Source organism: Onychostoma macrolepis, chromosome 09, assembly GCF_012432095.1.
Source record: "Onychostoma macrolepis isolate SWU-2019 chromosome 09, ASM1243209v1, whole genome shotgun sequence".
NCBI classification, from domain to species: Eukaryota; Metazoa; Chordata; class Actinopteri; order Cypriniformes; family Cyprinidae; genus Onychostoma; species Onychostoma macrolepis.
The window spans coordinates 33,500,804-33,522,484 of NC_081163.1; the positions used below are offsets into that span (position 1 = coordinate 33,500,804).

General features: G+C 39.4%; 1 protein-coding gene across 2 annotated transcripts in view; it reads left to right on the forward strand.

Moving 5' to 3' along the window:
* The window catches only part of nrp2b (neuropilin 2b), a 75,846-nt gene that overhangs the window by 24,733 nt on the left and 29,432 nt on the right, over window positions 1–21,681 (forward strand). For both annotated transcript variants that reach the window (XM_058786275.1, XM_058786276.1), the window contains exons 4-7: window positions 5,275–5,502; window positions 7,596–7,751; window positions 8,030–8,199; window positions 10,726–10,881. In XM_058786275.1, the coding sequence (XP_058642258.1) occupies window positions 5,275–5,502; window positions 7,596–7,751; window positions 8,030–8,199; window positions 10,726–10,881 (710 nt within the window). The remainder of the gene's footprint in view (window positions 1–5,274; window positions 5,503–7,595; window positions 7,752–8,029; window positions 8,200–10,725; window positions 10,882–21,681) is intronic.

Genomic DNA, 21,681 nt, shown 5'->3' on the forward strand with positions numbered 1-21,681 from the left:
TTATTGTATTTTTGATCAAATATATTCTGGCTTGGTGAGCCTAAGAGATATCTTTCAAACCTCAAACCTTTGAATGGTATTTGCTTTTAAACTATCAATTGTCTATGCAGAGCTTGGAATATGATGCACAAGCCATATGGACTTTTTTGTATTTATTTATTTAATTTTTTTTAAATAGACAGACATGGTCACTATAAATCGTTGTTGTTGCGGAAAAGGTTGAGTGTGACATTTCTCTCTTTGTGTTTTGTCCATGGAAAAAAACATTGTACAGGTTTGGAGAGACACAAGGGTGATAAATACTGAGCAAATTTTAATTTCTGAGCTAACTACTCCTTTAAACAAATATTAAGATGAAGACAAACTTTGCTAAAGTGCAAACGACATTCTAAAAGCCAGGAATCCCTATACACATATTCATAAACATCCAAGCGTTCCCAACATCTGCATCATTGCTCATGTACAGTATGTTGGATGGCTTAGATGAAAATCATGCCAGCACACCTCACACATATAGTACTGTAATCTCTCTTACACACACACACACACACACACACACACACACCATTCACTCATCCATGACAAACATTCCTATTCTACCCAGCAACGTTCCTTAATAACAGCCCTCTGGCCACAGACAGACCTAGCCACGCACACCAATCCCAGCACTGAGCCTCCAACGCTCGGCCCAGACGTGGCTTTCCCTTGCTGGAGGAAGGGTGGGGGAGAGTTCCCCATCTTTTGGCAGGCTGGCTGTTTTTACCATGCTCACAAACATGAATTAATGAGAGCCAACAAAAAGGCTGATGGCGTCGGGGTCACTCGTGCATACTGCAGGCCAGTACAGCAGCGGCTCAGCGGGGGTCTGGCATACTGTCTGCCCGTCTGAGGTGGCGTGAGTATGAGGGGTCAGCGCGTGACTGGCAGGCTCTCATACGCACAGATATACTCACATACAGACAGCCTGTCTGAGAAGCAAGCTGTAGTAAAGCATAATGTCACCACTGCAGGGTAAAGGCGTGTGACAGCACATCTGACCCAGTAATGGGGGGAACGTGCCAGTCTGGATGTTTTCACGCAAATGTGTTTATGTGGTATTAAAATGTCAGGAAATGGGGGGAAATAAAATGCAATGATAAAAAGAAAAGAAACTTCACAAATGGAATTAGTTTTCAATTAATGAAACAAAAAAAAAGTGAAATAAATAACTAATTATAAATAAAAAATACGTTCTTTAAAATAATATACATATATAATCTTTAAAATAAAAAAAAATATACACACGTCTGTTATGATAAAAACTGTTAGAATATAATTTGATTCCCAGTTCCAAAAGAAGAATAAGGAAGTAAGTCTTAAAATGCTAAAGAGTCACTAGACAGTTTTAAGAAATAACAGAGACATACTCTCTTGCAAGTACACTGTGCAAAATGTAACATTTTGCTTAGCTAGAGAGAAGCTGTTTTAGGCATAGATATTCTTTCTTCTTTGAAAATTAACCCCTAAATTGTTTTTTTAAACAAACAATAAAAAACAATGTTTTCTTTTGGTTGTAGAAGTTTGTTTGAGCATTAGAGTGTATTTTTGGGCTGTGGACAGGGATAATACTGCTGGATCAGTCATTGTTTCAAGAATTATTTCAGAGCTGCGATTTTACCCAGATAAATGTACTGTATGTAATGAGTTATTTATATCGCTGATCACTGGAGATGGGAGAAACAATAAGGAAAGAGAGTGCATGTGTTAGAGAGAAACAACATTTAAACATGTGACGTGTACAGGCAGGTGCTAGTGGAAATGCATGACCATTTGCCAAGGATGTGAGTCCGACACATTCATACACACACACACACACACACACACACACAGAGATACACACGCAGGCCTTGAACAGATGTAGTGTGCTGTATTAGTGCAGGAGGGTGTAACATTAACCCTGGCCTGCTGTCTCTCTGGGACGTGTCTCTCTCTCAGCTGCTCGGGTGCCAGACAGACCCTGGTTTCCTGTGTGCTGCCCGCACTGAGCAAGTGCACGAGCAGAGGTGATTCTACACCCTATTTAAGAAGGTTCCAGGCCCCCTTGTCTATCATATTAGCCTCCCTAAAAATATGTGATTAACGCAGCTGTCACCACCAAACTCAATGAAAGCCGGTTACCGCCTTAGAAGAAATAATGGTAACACTTTACAATAAGGTGTCATTTATTAACATTCGTTGATGTATTAACTAACATGAACAAACAATGAACAATGCATTTATTACACTATTTATTAATCTTTGTTAATGTTAGTTAATGAAAATACAGTTGTTCATTGTTTATTCATGTTAGTTCAGTACAGTAACTAATGTCAACAAACACGACTTGTGATTTTAATAATGCATTAGTAAATGCTGAAATTAACATTAACTAAGATTAATAAATGCTGTAGAAGTATTGTTCATTCTTAGTTCATGTTTACTAATGTTGTTAACTAATGTTAACTAATGAACCTTATTGTAAAGTGTTACCGAGATAATAAAAAAGAAATTGTGAGACAGTTGACAAGGGAAATTGTCATTCAAAGCAACTTGAGACATTGTTTGAGTTACAGAAATGCACTTAAAATAAAATAAAATCACACTGTGATATGAAGTCACAATTACAAGATATGAAGCCAAAATAGCGAGTAATGAAGTTGCAATTTTGAAAATAAATGTTTGTTGTATTGGATTGTCAGGGCATGGAGGAAAACTAAATACAGTGACAAAAAGAAAATTCACATTTCTGATAATAATACAAATAAAATTTAAAAAACACCAATAGTTTTAAAATAAATCTTTTTTTTTCTTTTTTTTAGAATTCTTAAAAAGAAATGATTAAATTGCAATAATATATTAATTAAAAAATAAATAAAAATAATTTAATTTTAATATCTTGGTCATGTCTTCTAGTAAGCAGTTTGTTCTAGAAAAATAAAATTGCGATTTTGAATAGTAACAATTAACTTTATTTTTTATTTTTATTTAATTTATTTGTTTATTTGATTAATCCATCTATGATTGCCTCAGACCCTTAAAAGTATGCAGTTATGTGATCTTTATGTAATGTTTACAGAAAAATTTAGCTGTATACAGTTATTGAGTCCAAAATGTTGCACAGATTAGACTTAACATGGTGTTACAGGTAAATTGAAGCAGAATGGAGTTCCACCCAGGGGTCGAGGTTTGGCTTGTTTATTTCAGAAAAAATACACTTTTTTGCATGCCACATTTGCTTTTTGGTTTATTAAAAATGCTACTGGGGCGAATTTTGAACTCTCATCCTTTTGACCTCAAAAAAGTCTCTCTAAACTGCCACAACTCCTAGAATCTCTGCAGACTCTTGTGCATGAGAGCATCTGTGTGAGTGAGCATGTTTGTGAGTCTCAAGGGCAGGTCTGAACCCGTCCACATGGGGTCACTGACCTGTCATTAAGGCCTCAGACATTATACTGCAGTCTCCAGCTCTAGTGCTTTAAATAGTGCTCTGTTAATTTTGAAACGAGACTATTTGTGTATCAATATGACAGTCTTGAAAGACGAAATCAGTCCCAGTATGTGTATAGGTGATATGAGGTTGTGTGAAGCACAGTTGTCATTCCCAGTTCCCACACAGCTGCTTGGCGAGCACACAAATAGTTAAAGCATTTGAGTTATTGAAGAGTTAAGAGTCACAGATCACTGAGCGTTTGTTCTCTGATCCGTTGATGTTTTACCCTCACAGCCCCTGTCAACAGCTCTTCAAACTATTTCTCTTACTTTCTCTCTTGTCTGTGCTTTTATTTTTTAAATAATGCGTGCAGCACATCCTGTGCCTCAAATGGAGATCCTTTGAGATTACAAGAAGAATATCATGGGGTTTCATGGGCTTGACTGCATGTGAGCATGTGTTTGCCCTTCTGTGCATTAGTATGAGCAGTGTGACTCTGCAGCCCTCTGAAAAGGTGGCGTTACACATGAACGTGCCGTGCATCGTGTCAAAGGCTGGTGTGTAGGACGCGTGTCACGGCTGAAGGTGAAGCATGACTGTGCATGTGTTAGCTTACAAGGAACATAACAAAGCCAAACACTATCCAGCACGGGCTTAAAACCAGCTTGAAACTATAAAGGTTTACTTGACAGCCTTAAAGGGACAGTTTACCTAGACATGAAAATCCTTTCATTATTTACCCATTGTTCCAAAGCATTGTGATATTCTTTCTATCGTGAAACACAAAAGGAGATGTTTAGCAGAATGTCCAAGCTGCTCTTTTCCATACAGTTAAATAGTTTGGTGATTTATATTGTAAAGCTCAAAAAAATGACCCAGCAGAATTTGCTAAATTTCACATCAGCAAAAAAGTGAAGCACAGCTCAAACAGAAGTCCAAGTAGCTTTCTGTCGGTAAGAGTGCGAATCCATGTGACTAATTAGAACTTTTTGCAAAATCTGCTTGGGGAAATCTTTCGCCCTCTCACAAAATTCCAGATTGCGCAAATTCCTGTTGAAAATATTCTTATTTTGACTGGGGAAACAATAAATATGACACACCTTAAGAACAAAGTTTGGATTCCTGAATAAAAAATAAAACAATTGACCTAGCTTTAAACAACATATGATCACAATACATTAATATATACAAATTATATAAAAGTGATGGTCTAAATATTCTGTGCTATGAATGGGACTCACATCAGTGAACCTTTTTATGAATATGTTCATTACAAAAACCATCCACATGAATCAGACTTTTCAATGCTAAAATTGAAGAGCGTGAAAACGTGTGCTTGCTTTTACAGTTCTGGCACAAGGTTAAACTGAGATGCGTGTCGTACAACATCATGTCCTAAAATGACACCTTAGCATACAGTACGTCTGTATATGTCACAGAAATCCCTCCTGCATTAGACACAAACATGCAGCATGAGAATCGCTGAGCGGTAACTGAATATTGACAGCAGCTGCAGGGATGGGAAATCATTCTAATTCAGCACTTTTGCACATGAAGGATTTTTCCGTACAGATTTAAAGCTTCACTTTGAGGAATGTTCCCGTTTTTGTTTTCATCAATATGTTTTTGTCAGAAAGCTAACCGAGTGTGTCTATTTTTCTGTCCGCGCTAGATAAAAGAAAGCATGTGTCTCTCCAGCCCCTCTAGAGCAAGTCCACTCTCTGACGTTTTGGTCAATACAAAAGCGTTGTGTCTCACACATGCACATAACGGTATGTTTCAGCTGCTGACTGTCTTCACATATTTTCTGATTTCTCTCCCTCCAGGCTCCGACTGTTCCAGAAACTTCACCATTCCGTCAGGTGTGATTGAGTCGCCTGGCTTCCCTGACAAATACCCCCACAATCTGGAGTGCACCTTCATCATCATCGTCCCTCCTCACATGGACGTCACCCTCACCTTCCTCACTTTTGACCTGGAGAACGACCCCTTGCAGGGCTCGGAGGGCGAGTGCAAGTACGACTGGCTGGAGGTGTGGGACGGCCTCCCGCAGGGTGAGTCTAGATGTTGTAATCCTGAAGAATTCTGTTTGGATTTACAGTCGGGGTTCGGATTAGACCGCGGTATTCCAAAGTCCAGACCACCCGTGACTTTAAGAGGATTGCGTTTCCCATTTCCCTCTGACCTCATTGTCTGCTTTGAGATCAGTGTGTTGCTTGTCTGCCACGCGTAATTTGGTCACTTAATGATTTCTAATCCGCATACCGTTCACTATCGCACTATGGGCCATCTGGTTGGTTTATCCACCAGTCTATACAGCTGTTGGCTCTTGCCCTGTGACACGCACCAGCCATCCGTCCGGTGGCCACTGCGCTTGCAGCTCTGCCGGTATGAAGCTCAGGCGCGTTGCTGTCGTGCTGTTACTGCGGCTGCCGCTGGAGCTATTTTAGTAGCGAGCGTTGGCAGATGAAAGCGGTGCCCAGGGCCTTGCTTTGCCTTATCTGCGCCAGGCGGGGCCAAAAAGCCACGGAACCCATATTCTTCTGCACGTAGGGGTGGAGGAGATGGAGGACAGGGGGTAACAGCAGCCATGGTAACCTTTATCAGGAAAGTGAAAATGGGGCGTGAATAACACTGCAATAGGATTTAATCCTTGTCTGGAACAGAGCGCTGTGGAATACACTCTTTTTCCCCCAGCTGTCTTATTAATGCTTCAGCCCGAGACCCCCATACTGCCCCCACCCTCGCCCTTCTGCCTCTGGGTTGGGCTTCATATTGTAGCGCTGCACACGCTCATATAATCAGACACACAATAACTGTAGTAGACACTAAAATGCAGCAGTATATTTAAGGTGGTCTAATCAATCTAACCAACTTGACCAAGATGATCAGATTCTCATTATATAATATAATAAAAAAGCCCATACTCATTATTGAAATGTGTTCGTATGTTATGTTTTATATTGAACAATCCATATTCATTACTGTTGTGAAAATATGGTGAAAAATATGTTTAACTGTGCAAATGCATCTTTATTTGCAATATGAAAAAAAAAAAAAAAAATACTACTTAATATTATATGATTTTAATTAGATTTTTTTTTTTTCAATTTCACTGACATTTTCTACCATATTTTTATTTTTCGTAAATAAAATCAGTGGAAAACATCTTAATTTAAAAAAATATATATATATCGTTATATTTATTTGTACTTATAAAACTATAAGATTTTCAGTATATTCAATAATATATTTTTGCTATGAAAAAGGAAGCCTATTTATGTTTCAATCTAAAGATTTTATGAAATATGAAAATAGGGTGAAAGAATGCTTAATTGTGCAAAAACATCTTAATTCTCCATATGGAGAAAAATAGAATTATATTTATTTTTATAATATATGCTGCTTAATATTATGATATTTTCATAATTATTTTTATAATCATTTTAATACTTTATGAAATATGAAAATACAGTGGAAAATATGCTTAACTGTGCAAATACGTAACTTAAGTTTCCTTATGAAAATAGATATGTTCTATATATATAATATAATTTGTGATACTTAATATTATCATTTCTTCAGTATGCAAGGAAATCTGCTTTTACATTTGCCTAATTTTATTTAGACTACCTTTACTTTATTTATGAAATGTGATTTTTGAAGGGGGATTTTAAGCAATAGCGTCCTGATCAAAGTAGTATACAATAGCCACCTGATTTGATCATCAACACCATCAAAGGTGAGAGAGAGAGTTATTTCAAGCTACCTTTCGAGAGCACTTGCGGTATTAAAGCCCTTTCCTCTCCAAAAGAGAAGAAAATCAATGTACTTGATTGATATGAGGCTATTTCACCCATCCGGGACTCTGTGTGTGTGTGTGTGTGTGTGTGTGTGTGCGTCAGGATGGAGGATGGATTCATTACTGTGAGACAGCAGCCTCTCCACAGCATTACAGCCTGATCAAACTAAATCACATACATTTGTTGACAGATAAACGTCCCAGAATTCAGAGAGGTGGTGTGTATAGGTTGTAGGCACATAAACAAAATTACCAGCCTTATCTTATGAGTGGCCAGCTGGAGGAAAATGAGACCCGTTCACATCCCAGCACTGAGAAACCATTTCCTACATTTGTGTTTTGCAGTGGGACCTCTGATTGGGCGGCACTGTGGTACCAAAATCCCCTCGGAAATACAGTCATCCACTGGTATCCTCTCTCTGTCCTTTCATACGGATATGGCCGTGGCCAAAGATGGCTTCTCTGCTCGCTACAACATGACTCTCAAGGAGGTCAATGACAGTAAGTCATGTTTTTTTCCTTTCAGCTTCGAAACTGAACTGTTGGTCCAGCTACCAATACAAAAATGTAATTGGAACTGAATGGAAGCTACTTAAGAGGGTGTCTTTTAATAGTTTTTTTACATAAACTGAACAAACCAATTCAATATGATTCAATAAAATGAATCAGAATACAAAGTTAGTCGCAGCACTGCTTGTAGCTACACTTCATCTCTGCAGTTTATTTGCTTGTCTGTTTTTATCTCTGCTTTAATATAAGAAAAATTCTGTGTTCCTCAGATTTCCACTGCAGTAATGCTCTTGGCTTGGAGTCAAACAAGATCAGCGATGACCAGATCTCTGCGTCATCCTCCTTCTATGATGGCCGATGGTCCCCAAGACAGGCTCGACTTAACTTTGACGATAACGCTTGGACGCCCAATGAGGACAGCAACAAAGAATACATCCAGGTGAGGTTTCCTCTCTCTCACTTGCATGTCTACAAGTTCCCATCCTTCTCAACTTACTTACAATGCATTGTGTAATCTCAAAAGGCTTGTGAACGGACATATGGATTTGAGATTTCTGGTTCTGGCAGGAAGTCGGCCGTGGTAGGTGCTTCACCAGGCCTTCAGAATGAGCCTCATTACTTTCGGTGTTACTTTAAGTGGTGTGTCGTATTTGTGTCAGGATGCTGCTGAGTTGTGGGCTTCTGGTAGAGCTCACAGCTGTTGTGTTGTGTTAACACCTGACATCACTCCCTCGCTCTCAGGGTCCACGGCCCAGGCATCCATCTTGACAAACAGCTGTCGTAAATGCCAACATGGCCGAGGACCATACTTCACCCAGACGCCTCGGTTCTGTTGTGTGTGTGTTCAGAATAAGAGAGGTTGTTCTGTTTTAGGTGTACATGCAGCTGAGATCCACGTATCGTCGATATTCGTTGATTTATCCAGGGTTTCAGGGTAAATTAACTGATGAAGTTACCTTAAAGGAATGCTGTGGGCACAATATGAGTTAAGATCTGTTGTTGAAAGCATCTCTGGCATAATGTTGTTTACAATAGAAAATTATTCAGACTTTTACTTTTACTATATTTAATTTTGATTGACTTTTCTGTTTTGTTTTGTTTGTGTGTGTGTGTTTATTAAAGCAAAAATAAAAGGTTGTTAAAAACAGTTTCAAAATAATTATTTTATTTTATTTTAAATAATGGCTCCACGTGTAAATTAGAGCTAATTATTAAAAACATACTGTTTCAAAATAATATCCAAAAAGGGCCATACTGTATTATGAAGGAGGAATCTAATTTCAGTGAATTTTATTTTATTTTCATTTTTATTTATATTTATCTATTTTTTTGTTTTTTCATTTTATTGTATTTTATTTAAGCAAAAATAATGGTAAATACAGTAGGACACTTACAAATTAGTGTCATTATATTATACAGTATTATATTATATTATTATATTCAGATCACCTTTGCAATTTTTCATTTTTAATTTTATTTTAATTTTTTTTTTTGCTCAGAATTATGTCCATATAAATCTCTTTTTTTTTTTTTTTTTTTTGAGAAAATAGATAAAATTATCTTCTTTGGTAATCAACATTATTCCACAGATGCTGATGATAGCGTTTAACTTGTATTGAACCCATAACATCTCTTTAACATCTCATCAGATCTTCTCTTGTGCTCTTTTCTCGTTGTTTCTCTCCCTCTCTCTTTATTACTATTCATCAGGGACTCGCTTCTCAGACGTGGTAGGCTACATCTTTCTCTCTCTCTCTCTATTCCTGGTCTCTGGGTGCATGCAGGGGTTGATGATGCACAGCCCGCTCTGATGGTAACAGCCACTTGATTGATGAGGGTCCTTTCCTAGGAATAAATAGTTAGCAGCAGTCCTGGGTTCTATTGATTTTTTTGTCTAGGTGTGTTTCTCTGTGGCCCTAAGCAGCTTTACAGAATGTTCTAGGTGTGTGTGTGCACGCTCGTATCTGTGTGTGAAAGCCACACCTGTCTCTCTGACAGATAACAAACGCTGCAGTTTTCCCGCTCATGTTCGGATGACATCCCACTGAGCAGGGAGAGCCGAGGATCATGGGTAACAGCCCTCCTCTAGGACGGGAGCTGAATGCCTGATTAAGGAGCTCACTGCGGTAGAGACGGAGGGGCAGAGATGCGGCTCTCGCACCGCAATCATCATCATCATCATCGTTGTGGGGGTGATAATCTGTGTGGAGAGAGGGAGAGTTGAATGAAGGTGGTTAGTATCGATCAGAGCTCAGGTGATTGATCTTAAGGCTCTGATAACACCTTCGCTGCCGCCCGTGATCTGCAGGGAGGGGATGCCTCATATTCCCACAGCTCTATCCATCTTTCAGCTCTTCCCTCTCACATCCCTCTCTCATCTCTCCTTCTGCTTCTTTACTTATCTCACTCTCTCATCATCCTGATTTTAGTGGGATTGCTAAGGAAACTAGAATACGATATTAAAGTAAAATAAAGTAATATAACTGGAAAATCAAACACTAAAATAATACATTTTCATGACTCCAAAACAAACTGAAATGAAGTAAAAAATAGTAACAAATTAATTTTAGTTTGGTTTTTAATTTTACACAATATGTTGTAATACTAGACAACCCTGAGAAATGTCATATTTAAAATAATTTTAATGTTTATTTAGTTTTAGTATAATTTAATGTAAAAAGAAATATATACTTAATTTAAAAATATATATATGCAAAAATATTTACACTTAAATTAAAAACGAAATTATCTGAATAATATATAAAAAATAAAAAACTAGGCTGATATTTATGACAAGGGCTTTGTTAATATACTTGTTAATATACTAATGTGGACCATGATTTTGGGTGGATGGGGCTACCCAGCACAACCCACAGAAACAGAAACCAAGCAATCATAATTAATTACAACAAAAACCCTTATAACAGCACAGATTTAATGAAATTTTTCAATTTTTTCTCCTTAGGTGGACCTGCACTTCCTGAAGGTCCTGACGGGCATCGCCACCCAGGGTGCAGTCTCTAAAGAGACACACAAGTCCTACTTCGTCACCACTTTCAAGCTGGAGGTCAGCACTAACGGAGAAGACTGGATGATCTACCGCTACGGCAAGAACCACAAGGTACAATCACGCCGGAACGGCACCTGTGAGAGATAAAGCACTCAGTTGTTACTCTGTTTTCCTGTACTGGGTATAGAGATGAAGTAATGTGCATGTGAGACTCAGAGAACCAGAAAAGGTGATAGTATAGTTTCTAACCAGTTTCTGTGATGGGTTAGTTAAATTGCTGGTTCTATTAGCTTAACTAAAAAGAAAGACCATGCTGGACTAGCATAAACCAGCCTGGACCATCATGGAGATTGATGCCAATCTAAGATGCTCCTTTTGGATAATGGGAAAAACTAGACAGGGCTCCGTTATTAGAAACTGAATGAACAAGCTCGAGTGAAAGGAAAATGGAGGAAGGTCAGAGAACGGAGAGAGTTGAAAAGAGTGATAAGGCCTGTGTAAAACTAATCGTCCCGTGTGGTACATGCCTCTAATCTTCATTTATTAACAAATCCCCTGGAAATCCTGTATAGAGTTGATTGCTAGACAGGGGAACAAGTGAAAGCTCTGATGTTAGCGTGATGATTTTGGAAGAAGCTGTAAAAAAACATCAGCCTCCACTGAGAATAACCTGCCGGATACGACCCCGGCCACCACCAACTGGCGTTTGGGTCTTTAGCCCGGACCCCCTGCTGGAATAGCCTTTGGCTTTAATCTTCCAGAAAATCTCAGAGCTCTGTCCTCCCTTAATGTGCTCGCTGTTTTTACGGCTTTGGTTTCAGTTCAGCTAAGCTTTGTTAAGAAGTCTGGCTGTGTCGGAATGGGCAATTCGCGCATTATGGGAGGCGTGACCGGTCAGTGTCCATTTAGAAATGGTACTATTAAGTAATGTTCTGTTTATTCATATGCCTAAGGAATATATTTCAATGTCGGCTGCTATCTAGCAAGATGCCTCAGTCCTGCAGACAAAAAGCATTCATTCGTGGCTTTTTTTTTAATATCGCCCATATAGATTAACAGGAAATAGGGTGTTGGCATTGAAATGAAATGTAAATTTTCGAAACTGTAAACAGTTTTGTATGTGAACGTCATGTAAATGGATTTCGAGTCAGGCAGGTTATTATTTTTTCAGGGCTGTGTTGTGATGGTTTGGGTTGATAGCACCACATCAGGCTCTCATCAGTCTCCAATGATGATGGTGGAGGTGTGTTTGTCCCTGGTCCAGAGGACACTGACAGATTGTGTGTGTGTGTGTGTGTGTGTGTGTGTGTGTGTACAGACAAACAGGAAGAGCTGCTGAGAAAGATCACTTTAGGCTGGTGGCTGATAGTCTCGTTGTAAGTGTGTTTGGTGTAAGTGTGATATCAGCAGAGCTGGGCTTAATTTCTTCTCAGACTGCCTCAGCTGCTGTGGCGGGTTTTCAGTTCACTACTAGATTACCTGCAGCACACTCATTCAGTCACTGCTAAATCAGATCTGATAAGATCTCTCTCTCACACACACATCTGTGCTCCAAAACCTTCTTGTGTGCCACGTATATAGGAAGCTACAGTATAAGGCAGCATCCTAACTGAAATGTAACCTTATAAGTTACATTACCTTATAGCTGATTTGGAACACTCTACACAGCAAAAATAATTTAAAGATTCAAACAGACTCAGAGATAATCATGTTGATGTGCTAACTAACAATATACTAATGAGCATAACATATGCCATCTTAATTGGCTTGAAATTGTTTTGAGACTTTCAGTATTGAAATACAAGTACAGCATGAAATTACTTAAAGGGTTAGTTCACCCAAAAATGAACATTCTGTTATTATTACTCACCCTCATGTTGTTCCAAACCCCTAAGAACTACATTCATCTTTGAAACACAAATTAAGTTATTTTTGATGAAATCCGAGAGCTTTCTGAACCTGCATAGACAGCAACACAAGTTACACAACTGACACGTTCAAAGTCCAGAAAGGTGGTAAGGACATCAGTAAAATAGTCCATGTGACATCAGTGGTTCAATCGTAATTTCTGAACATTGTAGTTGTGATGACCGAAGGTGTTACGGGTTTGGAACTACATGAGGGTGAGTAATTAATGACAGAATTTTCATTTTTGGGTGAACTATCGCTTTAAGTGCATATTGATACAAAAGATTTCGATATCAAATAAATACTGTTCTTTTGCACTTTCTATTCATCAAAGAATCCTGAAAGGAAATATATCATGGTTTCCACAAAAAAAAAAAATAATAATAATTAAGCAGCTCAACTGTTTTTAAAATTGATAATAATAATAAGAAAGGATTCTTGATCAACAAATCAACATATTAGAATGATTTCTGAAGGGTCACGTGACACTGACGCCTGCTGAAAATTCAGATTTGCCATCACAGGAATAAATCATATTTTTGAATATTTCAATATTGTAATAATATTTCACTAATTTTCCTTTTTGTACTGCATTTTTGTTCAAATAAATGTAGCCTTGCTGAGCATAAGAAACTTTTGGGCAAGGATACAAGTGTTGCCATAGAATTTGACCAAAAAAGGCAGCATATTTATGCCAGTTTGCACCTACTTTTTAATCCGGAGGGCAGCTATGATGCCTTAAAATAGTGTTTAGCTCTTTTGGAACAGAACTACAAATTCCCTTCTGTTTTACTGGAAACACATGCATATATAGAGCCAATCCCACGACTGTGCCGTTTCCACACGCTCCCTCCTGAGACTGTATCTGATAAAGCCATCAAAGTAATGACAGAGCAATTTATGCTATTTTCACAAACATACTGTTTCAAATTGCAAGGAGGTCAAAAGGTCTCAATTCCATTTCCACTGGTGGGGAAAATAAGTGAGTCCCTTATGTAAGGTCCCACACCTGCACTCAAGGTCAACGTGACCGTTTAAAGCAGCCTTGTCATTGACAGAGATCATTATGAAGGTCTGGTAAATCCCTTGCTTGTTTAACAATACCATCAAGGGGGGTTTATATAGAGAGAGAGCATATGGTATGTGTGTTAACGTGTGAAGTCCAGAGGCGAAGCAACGGAGAGCGCTGTCATGGGAGATGACATCAGCTCGGACTTCAAAACAGCAGCCTGACACATCCGTCCATCTCTGTGCATTCCTCCGCTTCACATGGAGAGCGTGGATAATGGAAGACCGCTGCCAGATCCCGGGAGGACTCCTCTGTTCTTTGGGAGTGTACCGCTGAGGGTTTAACCTTTAGTGATGTCATGGACTAGAGAATAGATGCTCTTTGAGTCGAGTTGTCTGCATAAGGCACAGCCAGAGTGTGTGACGGTGGAATGTGTGGAAACCGTTTCACACATACTCAAACAAAAATACACAGTTACCTGTCTTTAGTGGGGTCGTGCAAATGTGGTTTTCATTCACTGTGACAAATGGTGGTTTTAGAGGAAACATTTACACCTCTGAGGGTCATAAAACATATCGTCTGTTCTTCCAATTACAGTGTGTACCGATTCCAAGTTGACTTAAAGCGGCAGTGTGTCATTTTTATGTTGCTAGTTTCACCAAAATAGAAGCAGAATTGCAAAAATTATGCATGTTTCAGAACCTTGTCTGGAAACATTCCCACATCTGCTGGTTTCCTTGAAAAGACAGTAGGATTTTTTCATTGGCTTTTGGCTTATTGCAGAAAAGAAGCTTTATAGGTTTAGTTTACCAAGATAATGCAATTACCAGAAGTAGAAAGCGAATGTTAGGGTATAAGCAAATACCACAGTTGCACAACTTCCTCACCAACACTAAGCTTCTGATAATCTTTCAATTGTTATTTAAAATTGACAAGTTGGGAAGTTTAAGTTAGAATAGTCTGCAAGAGCACACGTATAAACACAATGAGGCTGTGAATATGGACTAGTGAGTATATGAGTTCTCCTATTCGTTGCGATGACATTTCCAAGACACAGTCAATGGTAAAAAAAAAAAAAAAATAGGAGTGAGGAATTACTAATGTATTTCATGTCTTAGCATAAAACATGAAAAAAATTTGAACTTGTCACCCTTGTTTCAGCCAAAAAACCCATAAAAAAGGACAATGATGATGAAACCTGAAGTGCAAAAATACGTATTTGCAGCTTTTTTGGACTCATTCCTGCAGCACTCTATTGATCAAACAAAAACGAATCCTTCTACAAGTTGCTTACTTATTTGAAATTTCCAGTATATTTTTTTTCAGAAACACAGTGGGAAGGTAAAGCAAGAGGGAGGGCTTCCACATTCCAGTCCCTCCAACTCAATCTCACATGCAGACTGGGAATTAAGAGGAAGGCAGGAACCAAATCAACATTTTCACTGTTGTTTTTCTCTCTCCTCTGAACAGGATTTAGTCTGTCAACCATTGTAATCCAAAAGATGAGCTTCCACACTAAATAAGCTTTATAGAGGGAGTTTTGTGTTTTATATTTACAACATGTAGAATCGCACTCTTGAAGTTTTTGATTTATGCTTAAATTTTGTCAGAAAGTATTTAGTAGAATTAAAAATTCATGACACATCACAAGCCCTACTAAACAATAAACACCTGCCTTCTGTCATATGGCAATCAGTGAATGGCAGCAACACACCAAATTTGGCCACAGTGTTCAGGTATCTGAGCCCCTCATTGCTGTGCCACCAGCAGACTATCAGTCAAAACCATCCTTGACAGCAGAGCACACAGCCAAGGGCCGCCAAGGGCCCAAAGCCAACACACAGCCTCCAAACTGACGAAGGAAAAACTGACACATCAAGTTATACTTCATCTAAAGCTCTTCTGAACTTTCGAATTCCTCTATAATTATTCTGCATGCAGTTTTTATGACCTCATATTAATCGAGAGGCTACATGGAATATTTGTACTTATTTGTCACAGAACTATTTCTGTCTGTCTCTCTCCGTGTTTCTCCTCCTCTGAGGCTGAGCCTGCACTGGCCTGCAGCCAACTGGAGCCCGACTGCTCTGTCAACATCTTCATCTGGGGCTGTAGAGGTGTGGGAGGGAGCAGGAGAAGGGCAGAGCGAGAGAGAGAGTAATGACTCGAGCAGAGCTGTGAACGCTGACCACATTTCCCAGCGGCCCCATCAGTCTGAGGGAAAAAAACGCGTGGCAGCGAGCCAATGCAAAGCAGCGAGAGATGGAGGGAACGAATGACAAAAAGACAGACAGGCAGAAAGATGGACAGAGCAGGGAACGCAGAGCCACTTTCATCTCCCATGACCCTGTTGTGGCCATGTGGCTTTCCGTAACCCAGCCCAAGCAGTCAGGCATTGTGGGAGAGAGTGTCCACTCTTTTGTGACCACAAATTCCCTCTTCTCTCTCTTTATTATATTAACAGTGACAACGTCTCACAGGAGGCGTGTGTGTGTGTGTGTGTGTCCTCACACTTTAACCTCATAGAGAGTTCGCTTTGGGGTTTTTTTATTATTTAAGTAGACCGCCCTAGTGCCAGACATTTGAATAATTCAGACTAATTTTTTGGGGACTCCTCACCAGGAACCTGCCCTGCTGGCCATCACCGAGGACCCATTTCATCTCATGAATATTCCCTCACGCATACACATTTTCATGTGCTGATGAATTTCCAAGGAGTTCGTTCAATATAACTGCTCCTGGACTGTCAGACTTGATTTTTCAATAATTCATATAACAGTTAATCTACATCCACCCTCATTGATCTGTCTGTCTGTGTGTGTGTCTAGACAGAGCAGCAGCACTGCGGCTGTTTGTGCTGTCAACAAATTCCTGCTTTTCCACAGGTATTTGCCACGGATTGGATCTTTTTGCATGTGTGTAAACAAAAGCACACATGAGATCTTGCGTGACTTGAATCTAAACACTCTTTAACGTCTTTATCAACCTTTTTTATTGTTTGGTGTCAAACCTGGTACTCTTTAAAAAGAATCATGGCCTGTAGATCCATGTGAGCTGTAAGAGTATTTCTCACAGTCTCGCAGCCTGTTTTATTTATTAATGAGTTGTATACAAAGCTAAATGCTCTTAAAGTTTGGCTAAATATCCGTGCAGCTCATTGAACTTTGCAAATGAACATGATTAATTGTGTGATATAGCCTAGTAATAGTGCAAGACCAATTTTTACTGTAAATGTTTGAATATAAACATAGTCGGTTATACCGAAGTGAATATCAACAAAAAGAAAAAAAAAAAACAGATATATGTGAAAATGTAGTAATATACAGTGCCCTCCATAAGTATTGGAACAGTGAAGACAAAATTTTTCTGTTGGCTGTGGAGTCAATACATTTTCAAATATGATGAAAAGTTGAATTTGAGACAAAACTACAGATTGTCACATTTTATTATTAGCCATTTCAACACATACATGTTTTACCAAATAAAAACAACAGCACTTTTAGAGTTCATCCCACTCATTGATGTGAGCATAAGTATTGTAATAGTTGCCTCACAGGTCTTTCTAAGTGATCAGCTGTGTCCTGTTGCATTAATTCTTCAGATATTAAAAGCAGGGAATGTGTCGTATCAGTTATATCCATTACTTCTGCATTCTGAATCTTGCATTCGATGATGACACACACAAACCAGGACGAAGACGAGGGAGCTGACTTTGAGAGAAAAGCAAGCAATTTGGATGCTAAAAGAAAAGAGGAAGTCAGTTAGAGCTCTAGCAAAAACAAAGAGCATGGAGAAATCAAGAGTTTGGAAACCACCAGCAACGACCTGATCGGCTGAGAAAACAACAGTAGTTGATGACAGACAAATCATAAAAGCTGTGAAAATGAACCCTAAAAGACGTGTCTGTAAAATCACCAACAACTTCCAGAAAGCTGGGGTGATGCTCTGACAATCTACTGTCCTCAGGAGACTTTGATATAGAATAACAGAGGCTAAACCTCTGACCAGCACCAAAAATATAAAGGCAAGATTAGAGTTTGCAAAAAAAGCACAAAGGTGAGCCAGAAGAGTTTTGGAACTGTGTTTATGGACCGATGAGACAAAGATGAACCTTTATCTAAGTGATGGGAAAGCAAAAATGTGGAGAAAAAAAAGGGAACTGCAATGATCCCAAGCACACAGCCTCATCTGTAAAGCATGGTGGAGGTGGTGTCGTGGCATGGGCATGCATGGCTGCCTCTGGAACAGGCCCTCTCAACTTTACTGATGACTTAATGTATGATGACAGTAGCAGAATGAATTTGGAAGGGTACAAAAACATCTTGCCTACCAATATTCAAGAAAATGCCACCAGATTCATTGGGAAGTGCTTCATATTGCATCAGAACAATGACCCAAAACACCCTGCCAGTTCAGTCAAGGAGTTTATCAGGGCAAAACAATGTAAAGTCTTAGATTGCCCAAGTCAGTCTCCAGATTTAAATCCGATTGAACATGAATTTCAGCAGCTGAAGAGGAGAGTAAAGGCAGAAACTCCCCAAACAAGCAACAGTTGGAATTGGCTGCATTAAAGGCTGGGGAAAGTATTTCAAAGGATAAAACCAAGAGTCTGGTGATGTCTATGAGACGCAGACTCACTGCTGTGATTGTACGCGAGGGATCTGCAATAAAATAATAGTTTTTAATCTTTTACATCTGCCTTAAGTTCATCTGTCCCAATACTTATGCTTGCATCAAATGGTGGGATGAACTCTAAAAGTGCTGTTGTTTTTATTTGGCAAAACATGTATGTGTTGAAACAGCTAATAATAAAATGTGACATTCTGTAGTTTTGTCTCATATTCATCTTTTCATCATATTTGCAAATGTCTTGACTCCACAGCCAACAGAACAATTTTGTCTTCACTGTTCCAATACTTTTGGAGGGCACTGTATGTGTATATATATGTATTTTTGGGAAATTTCTGAACATTGCAGGTCCTTCCCAGGGTGTAAGTTAATATTGTTCATTTTATTATTTATTCTTTCATCTGCCAAGAGTACTCTTAACTTTGCTTAACAAGTTTTACCATATTTAAATTATTTTTTTTTTACCATATTTATACAGTGGGGCAAAAAAGTATTTAGTCAGCCACCAATTGTGCAAGTTCTCCCACTTAAAAAGATGAGAGAGGCCTGTAATCACAGAAAATCACATTGTAGGATTTTTAAAGAATTAATTGGTAAATTCCTCGGTAAAATAATTATTTGGTCACCTACAAACAAGCAAGATTTCTGGCTCTCACAGACCTGTAACTTCTTCTTTAAGAGGCTCCTCTGTCCTCCACTCGTTACCTGTATTAATGGCATCTGTTTGAACTCGTTATCAGTATAAAAGACACCTGTCCACAACCTCAAACAGTCCAACTCCAAACTCCACCATGGCCAAGACCAAAGAGCTGTCAAAGGACACCAGAAACAAAACTGTAGACCTGCACCAGGCTGGGAAGACTGAATCTGCAATAGGTAAGCAGCTTGGTGTGAAGAAATCAACTGTGGGAGCAATTATTAGAAAATGGAAGACATACAAGACCACTGATAATCTCCTCGATCTGGGGCTCCATGCTCTCACCCGTGGGGTCAAAATGATCACAAGAACTGTGAGCAAAATCCCAGAACCACACGGGGACCTAGTGAATGACCTGCAGAGAGCTGGGACCAAAGTAACAAAGGCTACCATCAGTAACACACTGCGCCGCCAGGGACTCAAATCCTGCAGTGCGGACGTGTCCCCTGCTTAATCCAGTACATGTCCGGCCCGTCTGAAGTTTGCTAGAGAGCATTTGGATGATCCAGAAGAGGATTGGGAGAATGTCATATGGTCAGATGAAACCAAAATAGAACTTTTGGTAAAAACTCAACTTGTCGTGTTTGGAGGAGAAAGAATGCTGAGTTGCATCCAAAGAACACCATACCTACTGTGAAGCATGGGGTGGAAACATCATGCTTTGGGACTGTTTTTCTGCAAAGGGACCAGGACGACTGATCCGTAAACGAAAGAATGAATGGGGCCATGTATCGTGAGATTTTGAGTGAAAACCTCCTTCCATCAGCAAGGGCATTGAAGATGAAACGTGGCTGGGTCTTTCAGCATGACAATGATCCCAAACACACCGCCTGGCAACGAAGGAGTGGCTTCGTAAGAAGCATTTCAAGGTCCTGGAGTGGCTAGCCAGTCTCCAGATCTCAACCCCATCGAAAGCTTTGGAGTCCGTGTTGCCCAGCGACAGCCCCAAAACATTACTGCTCTAGAGGAGATCTGCATGGAGGAATGGGCCAAAATACCAGCAACAGTGTGTGAAGACTTACTGAAAACGTTTGACCTCTGTCATTGCCAACAAAGGGTATATAACAAAGTATTGAGATGAAATTTTGTTATTGACCAAATACTTATTTTCCACCATAATTTGCAAATAAATTCTTTAAAAATCCTACAATGTGATTTTCTGGATTTTTTTTCTCATTTTGTCTCTCATAGTTGAGGTATACCTATGATGAAAATTACAGGCCTCTCTCATCTTTTTAAGTGGGAGAACTTGCATAATTGGTGGCTGACTAAATACTTTTTTGCCCCACTGTACTCCGTATAAAAGTATAGCAAATTATTCCACAAGAATCTGAAACCGTATGCTTGTATCTAACACCAGATACACTCAGACCCCCAGTCACATATAAAACATCATCACCTGAGACAGACAACACATACCTGTTCCCCCCACAGACAGCATGCTGGGAAACACTAGCAGCCATGCCTGAGGGAACGTGATATAAGTAACGTACGCAAATGCATGATTCATGAACGTAATTTAGCATAAACCTTCCGATGACGGCTGTGTCCATTTGTTATGTCTCTGGTTACGGGCACACATGCACACGCAGAGAGTACATCAATCAAAGATTATGCCTAGACTGCATAGTGAGAGGCAAACAACGAAAAACCGACAATGTGAGGGCAAAAAAAAAGGAGGGAATGGGTGCGAGGGTGGCCTTGTATCAGTAGACAGCAGGGTTGACAGCAGTTCTCCTGTTTCGGTGTGTGGGAGTCTGTCATTACCAGCACCTGTGTGTCTGTCAACACAACACCAGTCAGGGGCCATAGTAGCTCAGGGATGCAAAGAAAACATTAGCAGGTGCTCGTGTGTGTGGGAAAGAAGGAAGGAAACAATAAAGGTATAGCTTCATATCGCTAATATATGTTTGGCTAGAAGCAGTATCTGACTCCGCCCCCTCTATAGATTGACTGCTGCTGTCAGAGTCCGGGACTTTGTCATTTCTGTCATTCTTCTCGTTTCCCCTTTCCCTCTGTCTTAGAGGACCAGTGGGAAATCACCGTTCTTCAGCTTCATCTCAGCCTGCTCCCTAACGTCCTCACAGTAATTGGACTTCTCAATCCTGTTATGCCTTTTAGGTTTTTTTTTTTTTTTTGTATGCTTTTTGATCATTTTGGCATCTTCATGGTTAACACTCTCCTCTTTGAGCTTGGAACTTCATCCATAATGACCAGTGGGCCTTCTGTCCTAAATCCCATGTGATATACATCTGTTCATGTTATAAGAGGCTCATGGCTCCTAGTTTCCTGCTGGTTTGGATTAAACAAGTTGGCCAATCAGAAGCCAGGAATGGGAGACGCCCAGTCAATGGGCAACAGTAAATAAAACATTTGTAACTAACAATTTTTATGTATTATTCATATTTTGCCATTTCTCATGAGAAACTAAGAGATGATGTAGTAGGTTGTTGATAATGTGTTTTAGGTGATTTTAGTGGTTTGCTAGGTGGTTATGTCAAAAGATAAAAGCTCACTGGAGAGAGCTCATTGGCTACCGATACAGGAGAGAACCAATCAGCCTTTCCATGTGATAATGATGTCATTAGGTCAGATTGAATTAGACCTATTGGACTGCGCCATCTAGAGTTTCCTGCCAGAACTCTGTATATATCCATTGATTTAGCTA